Below are 17261 nucleotides of genomic sequence, written 5' to 3'. Positions count from 1 at the left end.
CAGCACATCATGTGATAGTGAATCCCAAAATTTAATAACATGTTGTATATAAAAAAAATCTTTTTGTCAGGTCTGATTCTTTCAGGATTCAGTTTCAATGGGTAAATTCTAGTTCTAGTTTTTTGGGAATCTGCACCAGTCATAATTTTGCACACCTCAACCTTGTCCCCTGACATTCACCTCCTTTCTAGACTAAAAGGCCCCAAATCTTTCTGCATAGGAACCTTCTTCTCTAGCTCCATTATATTTTTTTTGAAGTACGGCAACCAGAACTGCCCACAATATTCTACACCAGTGTTTTCCTGATGGGGAACGCTGGCTGGGGAATTCTGGGAGTTGAAGTCTGCACATCTTAAGTTTACCAAATTTGTAAAACACTGTTTTAGGTGTAGTTGCATTACTGATTTATACAAGGGTTAGGGTAATATTGGCACCTCTATTTTTAATACTGTTTCTTATTATTCCTAATATGCTATTTGCTTTTATTTTCCAACTGATGCATATTGACATTGAGCTGTTTACCTTTACTCCAAGATATTTTTCCTCTTTAATGACTACTAGCTGTGATCCCACTAGTTTGTATGAGTAGTTAATAAATGTAATTGTTAGTAAATTAAATTTAACAAGTAAATACATTTCATTAATTTTGTCTGGTATGAACCTATTTACCAACACCCCCCCCCCCAAATTAGGGGCATATATGTTTATCCTAATGGTGGATGCAAAAGATTATTTGCATATTTTTTTTGTTATAGAGGTAAATTTGCATAATAAATTAACTGTAGTCATTTAAAGTAATTATCCATGTTTGGCAGGACTATTAAGATCTGAATTTAAGTTCAAGATTTGAATTATTTTTGTAGTGAATGCTACCTTTGGTGATATTAGAATGTTGTTACCTATACAGCTGATAACTATTTTCAACCAGCCTCTCTCTTTTACTACCTACTGAGTTATTCTACTCGTTACATTAGAGCTGAATCATTGATCTGGAAGCTACATCCTGATCAGAAAATAATAGACTGACATATTTGGAACAACACTGCTTTATCCATTCGGTCTAGCATATTTTCAGGGATTGGGGACTAACATCAAGTAATGGAATTTTTGGCTAAATTTGGCTGTAGGATTGCTCCCACCGGCAAATTTATTAATAGCCTTTTAAAGTTTTTAAAAACCCTCAATAAATGTTATTTAAAAGAAAGAAAAAAAATGCCTTGTCAGCTGCTTTTTAAAAAGAACACTTTAATATATACCTTTCCTTGTTTCCAACACTCTTTGAAGAGTTTCCAGTTGTTGTTGTTTTCATGATCACTGAGCCACAAAACATGCTTATTACAAATCCATGAATGTGGAATATGATTGAATAATCGGTTGTTATCATCTGAAATGCTTTTTCTGTTGTTCTTTGGCTCTTCCTTCATTTCAGATTTTACATTTATCTTTGATGTTCTATTTGGTGGTATCTTGTTTTCTACAACTGAAGCAATTATGTCATCAAGAATGTTTGGCATAGTCCTTCCACTTTTGCTACTCTATTGGAAAAATAAAATGGGGACTTAAGCAGTCTTTCGTTTTTTCTTTACCAATCTAAAAAAAAATATTATACTAATCACATTGAATGTTTAACTGTAATATAGTATTATTTTTTATTAAATTGTTCATCACTTAATGTGCCCAAATCCTTCTGATTGTTATATAACTACTGAACCATTTCAGTAGTAAATTAACCACATATTCATAATGCAAGCATGAATCTTTACAATTCTGTTTTACGTCTGAACACTAACAAAATTAGTACATTCAAGCTGCTTTCCCAGGGAAATCTGGGATGAGAAAATAACACAGCTCAATAAATTTAAATAATCTCTTGGATGTGCTATTTTTTGAACTGTAGACTTCTGTTGCTGTTTGACCAAATGTTTTAATTTAGATAAGTATTTCAAGAATAGGTTACAATAAATACCAAAAGTACTGTACTTTTGAACTTGTTTCTCTACTACTCACATTAATCTGACATCTAAGCTATGAAATAGGTCCTCTCTAGCTTAATACATCTAGAACACAGCATTTTGACAACACACTCACTGCTGTTCCTGTTGAATAAACCGGAGCAAAAGCAATGCCAGCATCTGTGGAGCCTAGGCGCAATTTGCCAGCTGTAGTAGTCAGCAGGTCTCGTAATGTTGAGCCCTGCTCATTATTTTGAGACAAAGGAGTTGACACCTTGAAATTAAGAGATTCTGAGTTGTCTTGCTCTTGTTCCTCCTTTGTATGCTTTCCAAGGGGATAATCTTTATTTTCTAAAATCAAGATATATAGATAGGGAACAAGTTACACAACTATGCAATGGTAAAGAGCAGGTATACTAGCAGATTGTATTTTATAATGAAGTGCATGACACAATTCTACTGCTTTAGTCACATAACATCAGAGATTGAATTAAAAGCTTCAAAATGCAATCAATACTATTTAACTTCTATCATAAAAAAGAGCAGAAATACTAAAACTTCTTTTACATAAGACATCAATACAAAATACCAAAAAAAGCCCAAAATTTTACATGTTATGGCAGAATGGAAGCCACTACCATCTTATTCAAACTTAAAATACAATAGCTTTCTCCTATACAGGGGGGAAAAAAACCCAGCACCAGGTGTGTCTCCTGGATTTTTCAACAGATAATATCACTGGCCCTAATATCCTTCTGGACCATCTGGAAGGATTGGGTTTTTTGGTTTTTTTTTTTTAAATAGTGGTTCTGATTCTTTACATTGGGTCATATGCAGAAGTGCTGGTGGATTACAGTTGTTGTATTGATTCCAACTTGTCCAGAGGTGGGCATCACATACTAGAACCGAAAATGTGAGCGTTGCGGCATCAAAAAACCAGCAATTATATAGAACATGATAGCGCCAGGGCGGGTGGGCAGGCCCAGCCACTGGTCGGAACTACCGGTTCGCCTGAACTGGTCCGAACCAGCAGCAGCCCACCACTGAACCTGTCCCTCATGCTGTTCACAATATACATGAAACTACTTGGAAGACTGCAAATGACAATCCCATGACCATGGGATCTGCAACTGTTATAAGGGCAAGCTGGTTATCAAAAGTGCCTGAAGCGTAATCATGTGACCATGGACACATTGTGATGGGTGGAATTTTGAGAACTGCTCATAAATATAATTTGTCCAGCACATCGCATCTTCAAATGATTGCCGAACAAGGGGGCCATAAGTGAAGTCTACCTGTATACCATTTATACTGGACGGTATACCATAAACTATATTACATTATATTATACTACTACACTACATACTATATAACATACTATACTTAAGTCTTTAATAAATCTGTAAAAATATATCCTTTTGCCAAGGTTTAATTAGTTTTAGTGTTAATTGTTCATTGATATATTTTAACTATTATAGTCTGCTTTTCTTTCATAAATTTTGTTAGTAATTTTGAACATTCGACACAATAGAAAGATGGAGCATCTATCAATTGGCTGAATTCCAGGTTGTCAAATAAAGATATGTTGCTTTCTAATTAACTTATGTCATGATTTACCTTTTTTTTCTTCTCTAGCCTTTTGCTCTGCTAGATCTGCCAACCAATGCAGTGGGGATTGTGACTCGGGAGGATTTAACTTGCTCTCCGAACTTATGTCACTTCCTGGGCTTGCGTTGCCATTTGCTTCAGCTTTCTGAGATGGCTTTTGCTGTTGTAACTCAGGTATGCACAGAGAAATTTTATTACTGTGATTAAGGACATTCTGTAAAATCTGTAAGCATAATAATTTCATCAAATTGTTTGCACTTTTTAAAAAGGTTTTTATGATATTAATACAGCTGAAGAGGTGATAAACATGTTTAAAATGTATTATACTGTAGTATTTAACAACAATATATATGTAATTATGCCACATAATATGAAAATATTAGTATTTCACTTGACCACTATATTATGGCCTTACCTGAGATACTCCGTTCACTGGGGGAAACCTGCCAATTTGTACATTCTGTTTGCTGCCACACTGGCAATGGGGTTTAATTTCGTGTTTCTCTCTAAGAGTATGTAATGCTTCAACAAGTTCCGTTAAAACTAAAAGATATGAAAAAAATAATTGTTAGATACAATAGTCTCAATCTTTATGTACATATGTGTATAAATTTATACATTGTATGTACTGTATGTGTACATAGTCTTGGGCTAATAATCTGATGTTATATATACCTTCATACAATAAAGAAAATACAGTTGAAAGTTTCCAAAAGTTTTACCTTTAGCCATATTTGTTTAAAAAGTTTTGTTCAACATAACCATGTCACAGATTAACAGGATTGAACCTCAATGGTTTCTAGTATGCAATCAGATATCACATCTGAGTAACCTGAACAACAGGTCATGTGCAGGTGGCTTCAGGGAGAAGGATATAAAAAGGCAGAGTATATGAACTAACCAAAAACAATTGCACTGCTATTCCATGCTTTTGTTGTATTTATTTTCTTAGATCTTGTTTTTGGCAACAAAGAAAGAAGCTATCCATTTTACATAGCAAAAGCAATTGCTATTAGTATCAAATGTTTATGTAAATAAATAAACTCTTAAAATATAATAAATGAAGCTAAATGCATTAAAATGGCATTAAACTGACCACCAGAAAATCAAAGCCATGCAGCATATAAACCAAAATAGACAGAGAAATCCCCAAATGGCCTCAACAGCTCTCAGAGAAAGTGCTAAGGACCAGATGACTGCAAAGAAATACAATCCTTCCATCCCCTCCCACCATCCTATCAGAACCTATCCTTCTATCCCCTTCATCACCCTGTCTCAACTCTCACTACCCATCCTTCCAGTGGCAAAACTTGTGGAAACCTTTTGGGAAAAGTGTATTTTTGAGGTTTGATGGCTAATAACACCACTGTTTTTTTTTTGGAGTTTCAAGATAATCATTTCCACTGACGGAATGGCCTGGGAATAGCCTAGAACTTAACCCAACTGAAAATCTATGGAGCTGACTAAAAAAACTTGTTAGTCAGAAGCGACTCAGCAATAAAACCCAGTTACTAAAAGCAATCATTCAATCTTGGTTTCACATTATAACAGCTGCAGAACTAAAAGACTTGGTTCACTCCATGGGAAGACGTTTGTAAGGCCATAATTCTTGCTAAAGGTTACCCAACTAAGTGATGTGATAATTTTTGTATATCTCATTTTTTCTACGTGTTTCACTTTTCTTCTTTATGTTGTAACTGCTAATTCTAATAGCAAATCCTTCATAAAAGTTATTGCATTACATTCTTGATTCAATTATCTTTCCATTGATATATAATGTTATGGTACTACTCCAAAAAAAAAAGTGGTATTAGCTAGTTTTAGAAAATACACTTTCCCCAAACTGTTTCCACTATTTTGGCCACTACTGTATTCCTGTCTGCCTGGAGGTTTTGTCTTGGTGTTTGAAAGCTGTGGGAATCTATATAACTTAGAGTTTGACTTAACCCCCAAGAACACCTGGTTCTAAGACGCCCTGTATCCCAGGATTTGCTTTCTCTTGTTCTGGATGGGGTTGCATTGTCTCAACAAAATAGATGGGTTCTCCTGTTTGAAGAATAGGTGGCAGCCACGGATATGAAGGCTTTCACACAATTTCATCCTTTCCTGGATTGGGGAGCTTTGGTCACATGCATATTACCACAATGAACTCTAGATGAGACTGTCCCCAAGGACAGTCTGGACCTATAGTGTTGGAGTGGAACAGAGCAGTCTAGATATATCCCGGGTTACAATTTTTTTTTCTTCAGTACAGTTCAAAGTTATGATGGCACTGAAAAAAATGGATTAGCAACTATTACTTCCTTGCAGTTATATGATCAAAATTTGTGTGCTTGGTGACCGGTCCTCATTATGACTGTTGCATAGTTATAGTGTCATGTTCTCCTGCTCTGCACATACTATCTCTGCTTCAATTCTACCCCAACCACCTATCTCCCCTCCAACTGAAGACAGCAAAAGTCCACATTTTGGATAGAGAGGAACATAGGTTTGAATTGTTGATTGGAAATCTTCCTGAACATTTCAGATATTCCTGCCACACATGGAATGACAATGTTGCTAGGTTTGTCGTTCTCTTCTTTGTTTGTAGTAGAGGAGCTCATGTTGGGTCCTTTTATGGATTTGATGAAGGCCCAATTAGGATAATCACAAGTTCCGAGGGATTCCTTGGCATGTTTTAGTTCTTTTTTTTTCCCCTCTTTACTGGTGGGCAAACTTTCAGCCCAGTGGTGAAGGGTTCTGATCTTTCCCATGTTATGCTCTATCAATGCAACGTACATGTACACTTTAAATCCAAGTATACACTAAGGCAGAAGCTTGTCCAACCCAAGGATAAAACACCTAGATACAAACTGAGCAATGTGATATATGCAATACAATGCAGTGAGACATGGGCAAATCTGTAGTTTTTGCTGGCAGTAGCATAGCAGGCCAGTCCTTCACTGTTTCCAGGGCGGCCCTGCAGACCAGATCTAAGTACCTCCCGGGCCAGATCCGGCCCCCAGGCCTTGAGTTTGACACCCCTACTCTAACAGAATAGTTCCTCTAATAAAAGTATTTCAGGGATCAGTAAAAAGCATTTATTTGATTCCCAGTTCACACATACTGTGAATTGGCTTCCAGATTAAGGGAGAGTTTACTAGAGTTAAGATTACATTAGATTAACAGAGTTGGAAGGGACCTTGTAGGTCATCTAGTCCAACCCCCCACCCAAGCTGTAGACCCTACACCATTTCTGACAAATGGCAGTCCAATTTCTTCTTGAAAGCCTTCAGTGATGAATTTGCTATATAAATTCTGAGTGATACATAAACTAAAAAACAAAAAACAATTCAGTAACTCTATATTGAGTTTTACCAACATAAGGAAACAAAGCGCATTCCCTTGAGAACCTACCTGATCCAGGAATAATTTGAGTTGGCATTAAATGTTTATGATCATGAGGTTGTCCTTTCACACATTTCATCCATGCATACAGTTCTTTATCTGTGAAAATTTTAAAAGAAATATCCTGAGGTAAATGAAATTTGCTTACCAGGAGAAAAAGTGGAATCACACAAATGGGAATTCTAGTATGCATGTGAATAGAAGTGAATGAAAAGGTGAAACAAGCAACTCTGAAATGTTTAAATATATCTTTACAAAAGCGCACTGACCTCTAGAACTCTTCCTTTCCTTAGCCTTATAGCAATCTAGACAGACCACAAATCCACATTTTTGGCAGACCCAGTGGATATTAAACAGGGTGGCCTCACAGGCATCACACATTTCGCGGACTCCTCTGACTGCTCTCTTCCAAGCAATTTTGGCTGAAATACAGAGAAAACACCGTACCAAGTACTGAAATTTCAAGACAAACTGAAAACAAGAAATGAAAATGCAGCCAAGAAAACCAATCATGATTTCCTTTTACAATATCTTTTTTCCCCCAGAATAAAATGAAAATTTACGAAAGCAAAGTATTATTTAAAAAATGAGGAAGTAGACCCTGTTAGGAGAAATTGTGGGCTTTTGGTCATTTGGTTTCACAATAGCAAAAGTATGATTATTCCTTCTTACAGAACAAGTGGGTTTTAAATGAAGGCAGATATAAAGCAGTTTATTTTAGAGGAAATTTTCTTTTTCATCCACGTAAACTCAGTAGGTGAGGCAGATCAGTTCACACAAAAGATTTTCCTATATAGTTTATGGTAATTGCTATGATAATTATTCTGAACAAAAAAAAAAACCCTATTCTCTTGCAAAAAAGGTTTTAATCCAAAGGTGAATATTTAAATGAAGACTTCGGCTCACTAACTCGTAGTTTATATGCCAAAAAATGTAAGGAAGGTATTAAAATATTTTATGTATGTTTTATTACATTCCTGATCATGTCGTTTTTTTTTAATTTTAAAAACATAAGATTATTGTACCATAAACACAGGAATGCTACATTATTGCCCTTCCTGTAGTATCAGGTAATATTGATTTTTTCTTCTTGCTCTCGGTTTTTAGGCTTCTATGGCTTAATTATGACTTAAATTATACATATAATTTAAGAGAGCCGTGATGGCATAGTGGTTAGAATGCAGTATTGCAGGTTAATTCTGCTGACTGCTAGCAGTTCGATTCTCACCGGCTCAAAGTTGCCTCAGCCTTCCATCCTTCTGAGGTTGATAAAATGAGGACCCAGATTGTTGTGGGCAACAATGACTTTGTAAACCACTTTGAGAGGACTGTAATGCACTGTGAAGTGGTATATAAGTAAATGCTACTGCTATTTCTATAAACCAATCTTTTTTTTTAATGCATCCATCCCTCCATCTACTCGTCCATCAAATTTGCGAGTATTCCAATTTACTTTGTTTTGTAATTCAATTCCTTTAGATATATATACTTAAGAGGAAAACTCAACTTTCCATAACAGATTTGTGCAACAATTAGGAGGGAGAGAAGCTGTTCTATCAGTGTGAAATAAAACCGTACAGCTCCACAAATTCATCACATAATGTTGATAATGTTTTTTGTAAAAGACCAATAAAACTTTTAAATATGAGAATATGGACTAATTAAATTGCAAACATGCACTGCAAGATTTGACTCAGCATTTACTTACATCAACACATTGCACTCGCCAGTACAGTAAAGAGGAAGACATAAAATCTGGGATAGCTAAAACCAAGCATATTAAGATATGAAAACTGCTATCCCATCACATATTAAAAAACTGAATAACCTTACCATCCTTTTTGACCCAGGACATAGCTGTTTTCTCAGATGTCACTAACTGACAAAATTTGTCACCTATATGTTCTAAGATGTATTTGCAAGTTTCTAAGTCCATTTCATCATCTTCATAACTTTCATGTGTCCATAAATTCATAGCTTCATCATCATACTGATCGGGAGAAGAAAAGCCATCAATCCGAACCACTCCATTTTTGCTAAAGGAAAGCCTAAGAAACAAAATAAAGTTATTCAGAAGCCAGCAAAGCAACAAACACTTTAATTTTATCAAGATACTAGATAAGCTGATATCAGAGATATTTCCTTACAAGATTCCTCAATGCTTTCCAACAATGGCAGAGCTTTAAATTCAGGGAGATATTCAGAGATGGATCTATCTCGAAATTTTAACTACATAGCACAGTCAAACATCAGGGGTTGTCCAAGTTGATCAGAAGAAATGCTTTATGGTGTTTTCTATTATGTCATAAAATGTTTCATAAAATTTTCCTAATTTAAATTCCACGGGAATCATGGGTCCCAGATTTTGGACACATTCTGCAAGTTAACCAATTTGAGGAATAACTTGGTTCAAAAATGGTTGCCCAATGATGCACCATTAAGGTTATGGGAATGAGTTTTAGTAATATATAGATCAGTGATGGCTAACCTTTTCCCATCGCATGCTGGGAAGGGGGGGGCAGTGCACATGCGTGTATGCCCACACCCATAATTCTATGCGCCCCCCCGGGCATGTGTGCGCAACCCCTCCTCCCCAACCCCCGCTCCTGTCACACGATGGCCCGGTAGGCCTGTTTTTCTCTCACCTGGCTCCAGATCCTCTCTATGCATCTGGGGAGGGTGAAAACAGCCTTCCCCACTGCCTCGGAGGCCCGAAACAGCCCATTTCCCAACTTCCGGTTGGACAGGAAGTGACGTTTTTTGCTGTCCCCAGCCTCCAGAGCCTCTCTAGGAGTTTCTGTTTTCGCCCTCCCCAGATGCATAGAGAGGATCTGGAGCCAGGTGAGAAAGAAAAACGGGCCTTCCCCACCCCCCCCAAGCCCTCCAGAGGCAGGAAACAGCCTGTTTCCCTATTTCTGGTGGGTCCAAAAGGCCCGAAAATCAGCTGGCCGGCGCACACATGCACGCCAGAGCTGAGCTGGCATGCCCACTGATATGGCACAGGTAGCACGCGTGCCATAGGTTCACCATCATGGATATAGATTAATGAGTGTCAGTTATAACCATCTAATATTCTATGTAATGCAAAAGACAATATAAAATATGAGGTTATATTACATGTTTTATTAAAACAAATAAAGGATTTGCTAACAAAAACTTCAGGGGAAGAAGTTTGAATAATCTGCAAATTTTCAGCATTTAAATTTAACAACTTAATTCTCAAAAAGTTGAAAGAAACTATTGAAAAGCTTGGCTTTCAATATTTTTTTTCCATATTAGTATGAAATAGTTTTCCAAACCCTTGGGATACAAATCTGTCGTTTTGCTTTATGTCCTATTACAAATAACAGCAACCACTCCAAAGACAGGCTAGACAAGCAATATGGTATATTGGTTAAAGTACTGGAGTAAGAGAAGGGAAACCCAGGTTTTAATTCTCCTTTAGGCAAGGAAGGCAGCCAGACTAGGCTCAGTCACTCCTTCTCACCCAAAACTAGGGTGGCTTTGAGAACTCTGAAAAATGGAACCTCTTGATGCAACAATGCATTCACAGCTTTGCCATACAATCTGAAGTGACTACTGTACACAGTGAGCCCATATCTGTGTGACAAACACAACAACGTCTGTGCAGAGAAAGGAGCAACGAAGTTGGTGAGATGCTTGGAAGCTGAATCTTAAGAAAGCCTAAAAGAATTAGCTGTCCTTAGCTTAAAGAAGATTAAGCAATCTTTCAATACTTGAGGTCTGTCATAGGGAACAGGGTGTGGATTTAGTCTTGAAATCATCCAAAGGTAAAAAAACCCAAAAAACAGGAGTTAGATGTTTTGGAGGTTCAAATTCAAGATGAGGAATTTCCTGACCATGAGAACTATTAAAGTTTTAACATTAAAGTAATATTTTCAAACCTTAAAAAAAAAAAAAAGCTCTCCTACAAAATAATTTAAAAGTTAATATCCTGTTCAACTTCCTTTTTCTCCCTCCACTTTTTTTTGGGAAGGGGTGGTACCTTGTCTTTTAAACTATGAGCAAGGACAGTCGTGCTTATGTAATATAACTTCAGCTGAAGAACAGGATAGCAATGATTAAAACAAGCAACAATCCAAAAATGGACGATTCTTAATTTTAAACAGCTTTTTAGATTGTGAATATTCTTATAAGGATATAAGCCCGTGATGGTGAACCTATGGCACACGTGCCAGAGGTGGCACACAGGACCGTCTCTGCTGGCACACACGCTGTCACCCCAGGTCAGATCTCAGTGGCGTTTCTTTTGTGAGCTTCTGTTTCTCTGCAAACGACAAAACAGAAGCTCACAAAAGAAAAATATCTTACCTCTTGCTGCGCTGCCAGTGTTGGGATGCTCTGCCTCTCGCCGGCCAGCTGGTTTTCGGGTCTCTGCTGCACATGTGTGCGTGTCTGTGCAGGTGCGCATGTTGGCCTTTCAGTTTGGGCATGCACACATGCGCAGTTTGGGTACTCGGTGTCTAAAAGGTTTGCCATCACCGATATAAACTGTAGCTCCTAGGAAAATGTGGGCATTCTGAAATACAACTTACCGGCGAAAGTAATAGAATCTACAGAATACTGGTGAATGAGCTGATTCTTCACTTTTCTTGCTTCTAATCAGTCTACATTCTCTGCATTTTTGCAAATTGGGTCCTATTTCATAACAAGAATCATCTTGCAAAAAAGATTCTCCAGTTTGTTTCAGCTTCTTTACTTTACGCCAGTCCTTTAATACTGAACGAGGTATGCCAGCTGCAGGAAAAAGTATTTTTTTAAATTACTGTGATCAATACATAAGCAGATCATAAATGGCAAGTAAACCTGATTCCATCAAATCTAATTTAGCAAATTTTTAGTTAATTTTCTATTTTTGTTGGCTTGCTCCATAATTTATGGAACGGTTAAAAATAATTCAGCTCATTATGTTAAATATAAAAAGCTAAATAATTGCAAATATATATTTCCCATAATTCTGTCTCTGTATCGCATGCAGCAAAAAGTTTCAGGTAGTCCTTGGGTTATGACCATTCCTTCAGTGACTGTTCAAAGTTATCATAGTGTTGACTGAGGGGGATTAAGATGGGTGCTTGGAGTTAATAGTTGCCACGATTACGATTTCCAATGTTTCTTGCTGGCTTACCACAAGCAATGCCAGTGGGAAAACCTGCAGGAAGCCAGAAGCTGCGATCACATGAGATCCTCACATAACAATTCCAGCAACTGGGACTGCTGGAATTGCTGTTTCTAAATTATGCAGTCATGGGACGCCATACAGATAGTGATTAACTTACAACCACAATTGAGCCCAAAATTTATGTTGCCAAGTGAAAAATTCGTTAAGTGAGTTTTGCCTCATTTTATGACCTTTCTTGCCACAGTTGTTAAATGAATCACTGCAGTTCTTTCATTAGTAACATGGTTATTAAGTGAATCTGGTTTTCCCGTTGAGTTTGCTTGTCAGAAGGTCACAAAAGGGGATCGCATGACCCCGAGACACTGCAACTGTCATAAATGTGAATCAGTTATCAAACATCAGAATGTAAATCATGTGACCATGGGGATTCTGCAGTGGTCATAAGTGTGAAAAATCACTTTTCAAAGTCACTTTTTCAGTGCTGTTGTAACTTCGAATGGTCACTAAATGAATTGTTGCTAAGTCAAGGACTACCTGTACTGGAAAACTATGTATATGTTCTTGGTCCCAATTGCTTTCGTGAAAGAATAAATCTCAAAAATAAATCCCATGTACAAAAAAAAAAAAAAAAAAAAAGAGGAAGGAAAGAAAAAAGAAAAACATAGAAAGAACATGATTTTGCTTAGCTTGCAAAATCAAGATAATATGCCTTGCATATACACATTTTCTCTTTAAAAACATCATCCAAAAGTCTACATCTAATTATTCTTAGAAATATTTTACAGCCAAACACAATCCTGTAACAATTTATATTTTCAAGTATATAACCATTACTACTACCGACGTTAGTAGTGTAAATATTATTTAAAACACATTTCAAATATTTAACACCAGTTAAAGCAATAGCAATAGCAATAGCACTTAGACTTATATACAGCTTCATAGTGCTTTACCGTCCCCTCTAAGATGTTAGCATGTTGCCCCCAACAATCTGGGTCCTCATTTTACCGACCTCGGAGGGATGGAAGGTTGATTCAACCTTGAGCCTGGTGAGATTTGAACTGCCAAATTGCAGTCAGCTGGAGGTCAGCAGAAATACAGTAATCTGCAGTGCTGCATTCTAACCACTGTGCCACCTTGGCTCTTGGCCAATTCCAAAAATCCATAAATAATAAATAGTTCTCAAATAGAGAATATATCAGATATTAAACTGATGACAATAGATACTACACTTGATCTTAGCCAAAAGGCCGAGAATGCAGCAATCTGTTTGTCTTTTTCTTTCTGCAATCATCCTCTGGCACACCTATATTTACATTTTGTCTGCTGTCTGTAAGTGTGTTGATATCGTACTCTTTTCTCAATACAGTATTTGGGATGTGTTTGTTTGAAAGGATGGAAGACATAGCCCTGGACCATTTTCCCAACTTGTACACAAATAGATACTTACTGTTACTGTTGCCACTCTGTAACTTCAATTTGTTTTTTTCTTTGGCACCCCTGCTGAGAAGCCCATTGGGTTTTACATCTTCCTCCAGGTCTCCTTTTTTCTTTTGCAAATCATTCTGTTTCTTTTTGTATGTGGGCTTCGGCTGCCGTTTTGTCCTCTGCTCTGACTTGCTCTCACTCTCATCAGAATCTCCACTTTCAGAGCCAGATTCATACATTCTTTTAGTTTTTCTCCTTGCGTGTTTCTCTTCTTTCACAAGCTTTTCCCCTGCCAATTTGTTGTCTATGTTGTTCTGCAAATCACTTGATGTAGAAGCAATTAAGTTAACAGTACACGGCTTTATCATTTCTGAGACACAATTTTCGGAACTCTCCTTTTTATTGGTGATTTTGTCTTCTTCCGAATGCCTCGTGAGCCAAGCTTTTTTTAATTTGGTGTGATAGTTTGCTTGACTCGTCTGGGAAATTTGCCCACCACTCAGAGTATTTCCTTTGTTGATTGTACTTGAGTTGACAGCACTATCTACAGAAACCGAGGCTGGATATATTAGGTTTTTCACAGTATGAGATTCAGCATCATTGGTACTATTAATTTTAAACTGAGCTGCAGCCAATGCTGCTTTGTGCTTTTTCAAGTGAACGAAGTCTGATGGGCCAGAGAATCCAGTGCTCACCTGAAGGCTACTTTCTGTTTTGCAGCAAGCCACTGTAACAGGAGCTGTTGAGCTGACACCACATTCCTCTTTGTGTACCACATCCTTATTTATGGGCCTAGAGACAGTACTGTCTATGGGCGTACAGGGTAACCCTGCTTTTGGCAGACAATCTGTTACTTGTGAACTGCCTGTACCTGGTACATCAGAAGTAGTCACAGACGTGACGACATCCGTTATGGTACTGCATAACACAGTTGTGGTTTGTACGACTGAACTGGGAACACTGCCCTGGGAAGCAGCTGGAAAATTCTTTTCATAGCAGGCATGAATCACATCTGAATTCATTTTTGACACAACTGTTCTCCCACTCTCTTTGGCTTCCACTGACTTAAGGCAAACTGGTTGATTTATTCCTTTTAATCTTTCAGTAACTTGCACTTTGGGAGCTGACTGCACGACCGATACCGTATCATACTTTGAACTTGATGGTGGGCGTACAATGACAGACGCTGTGGCAGAAGATGATTTCCCGTGAGTTCTTTCCAAGTGCCATTCTATTTTTTCATTATTTGGACTACTACTATTTTTCCATAGAGCTGAAAGTTTCTGATCGGTAACACTCTTGTAACTATTCTGTGTTTCCTTTGGCTCAGGTACTAAAGTTGGTGGCTTCTGTAACTCATGGGCTTTGTTACCTGTATTAACTGGCTGCACCGGAGTTAAGGTTGGAGGAGAAAGGCTACTGTAACTGCCTTCTTTTCTCTCCAAGTTGGGATGGACAGGTGGATGAAACACAGGTGCTCTGTGTAAAGCAGGCATTGTTCGGAGTGAGCCAGAAGATGAAATTGTTAACTGAGTAGGGCTTCCGTTGTTACTTCTAAAAGAATTTACTGAATGGGACGTCATTTGCTGTGAAAGCTGATCTGTTCCCTTGCCCACTGAGCTTTCAGTTTCTGGCTGGTGCTTAATCAAAGGCGGAGGTTTTGAAAGGGATGACGTGAAAGAAGCGAGTGACTGAGTAGCAGCAGCTGTTGTTGACGGACAAGTATTCTGTTTATCAGCACACGTGCCTGCAATTTCCTTTGGCAAGTACGTTCGTGGAGGTTCGTTCACCACACTATTAGACAAGGTGGTGAAGTAATTACTCTGTGGCAAGCTCTGTGGTACTGAATGCTTCATTTTATAGAGTTCTGAATCTTTGTCAGGTTTTCCTCCATGGCTTTTGGGACTAGAGGATGATAAAGGCATCATTCTGGAATAAGACTCCTTTTCATTTTCATGGGCCTTCATTTTAGTTGTGAAAGGGGCAACCTCAATGCTTTCCTGCAGTATTCGTCTGTGTTCTTCTTTATACTTGCTTAGTCTCTCCCCTGCCTCTTGAAATGATCTTTGCAGAGGATCCACAAATTGTCTTTGTAAGTGGCCTTCTTTTGCAGCCTGTGATCTGTTCTGTTCTAGATCTGATTTTGCTGAATGCAGAGATTCAAAAATTCCCTTCCTCTCCAATTCACTGTACAGAAAAAAATAAAATAAACACACTGCATTATTTTAGTTTCAGATTAACAAATGACAGCAAATAATTTGTCCTTATATAGTACTAACAACTTCCTCATTTATCTTAAGATGTTTTATGGGTCAGACATGTGATTCACAAGCACAATTAGTTTTGAAGCAAAACCCAAGACTGTTATTTCTACAGCCTTATTATTTCCCCCACCCCCAAAAACATCTCTCGATTGATGGACTTAAAAAATGCGTGCTTACTCTTTATGGCGATCCACAATGCCTTTTGACAAGGGAGGACTAGAGTGGGATGTCAACTTGAGTGGCCGATGTGGCTCTGCACTAGACGGTCTTACAGGAATATGACTCAGCAATCCAAGACCATCAGATGAGGTCGCAGGGGTGGGCTGGTGTAACCAAGGATTAGGAGTATTCTGGAAAAACAATCATAGTTATCAGCAGGATTTAATTATTTCTTAGGAAAGTTCCAGGGTAGGTAAGTGTTCTTGTTTTATAATGGTTGAGTAAAAAAGAATATAATTATTATCTAGAATTTCATATTAATAATGCACATATGCAGAGCAAGCAATATATTTAAAATGAAGGGTGACATCTTGAACTCCAAACAGAAAACACATAATGGAAGAAAAAAAGGTTCAATTTCCTTTAAATTTACTATGTTCCAACACTTACCCTTCCCTTTTTGAATGCCGTTCTTTCAAATTTTCTTACATAATATAAACAGAAGTAAAATATAAAGCAGTTTAAGTAGCAACAGTCACTTCCTCTCAACCCAATGTATCTCACAGGACAGTGTTATGTGGAGAAAAATAGGCGGAAGTAGCATCATAAATGTCACCTTGAACTCCCATTCAAAAGACAGGATAGGTATTTAATAACAAAATCAAACATGAATGCAAAAAGATATTTCAGAATGAATGGGAGTGTAAATGTCTCTGCAACTTTCTTGGGTTGTAGGACAGCTGCAGAAGGCAGCCATGTGGTCCTAGGAAAAGGCATGGCTACTTTGAGCAGCTGCAGACATCTGCTACGTTCATTTCTCCATGCAGCAAGATATACCTTTTCTGTCTCCAAATCTGAGGGGCAGCACAAACCTAATTTCTACTTCCTGGTGAAAGACATGCTATGATATGCTTCTTATCTGCCCTGACAATATTTCTAAGATTTGTTTGAGAAAGCAGAATGATCCCCACATCCCCACCGAAACCAATACAAAGAACTTAGCAGGATTTCAAATTCTATGATGGAAGTGATGGCTGTTGTGTATTCGGATATCTCTTTAAACTAGAGAGAAGCTGACAATGGTGATTTAGGAGCCATTTTGTCCAAGGTTAAAATGATGGTATAGCTGCTTACTTTAACCCAAACAATTTAACATGTTGACAAACATGCCTGCCCTTTCTATAGAAACCATTTAACATATTTTTTTTAAAAAATATTATTAATTATAATTATTTTTAAAATGGAACTGTTTAAAGCTAATAACATTGGTAAGTTTTTAAATAGCATGAACATTCTCTAATTTAAAGCTTTTTTTCCCTTTTT

General features: G+C 37.5%; 1 protein-coding gene and 1 pseudogene across 9 annotated transcripts in view; both read right to left on the bottom strand.

The window, feature by feature from the left end:
- The window catches only part of JMJD1C (jumonji domain containing 1C), a 127020-nt gene that overhangs the window by 9855 nt on the left and 99904 nt on the right, over positions 1-17261 (bottom strand). For all 9 annotated transcript variants that reach the window (XM_087871806.1, XM_060694951.2, XM_087871807.1 and 6 more), the window contains 10 exons: positions 15957-16129; positions 13538-15702; positions 11504-11705; positions 8781-8995; positions 7217-7369; positions 6957-7046; positions 3976-4103; positions 3570-3783; positions 2089-2303; positions 1257-1535 (listed from right to left, as the gene is read on the bottom strand). In XM_087871806.1, coding sequence (XP_087727932.1) covers positions 1257-1535; positions 2089-2303; positions 3570-3783; positions 3976-4103; positions 6957-7046; positions 7217-7369; positions 8781-8995; positions 11504-11705; positions 13538-15702; positions 15957-16129 — 3834 coding nt within the window. The remainder of the gene's footprint in view (positions 1-1256; positions 1536-2088; positions 2304-3569; positions 3784-3975; positions 4104-6956; positions 7047-7216; positions 7370-8780; positions 8996-11503; positions 11706-13537; positions 15703-15956; positions 16130-17261) is intronic.
- Positions 13169-13349, bottom strand: LOC117676330 (U2 spliceosomal RNA; annotated as a pseudogene).

The sequence above is a fragment of the Pantherophis guttatus genome, chromosome 6, assembly GCF_059756535.1.
Source record: "Pantherophis guttatus breed Tessera chromosome 6, ASM5975653v1, whole genome shotgun sequence".
NCBI classification, from domain to species: domain Eukaryota; kingdom Metazoa; phylum Chordata; class Lepidosauria; order Squamata; family Colubridae; genus Pantherophis; species Pantherophis guttatus.
This window is presented reverse-complemented; position numbering and strand designations above follow the sequence as displayed.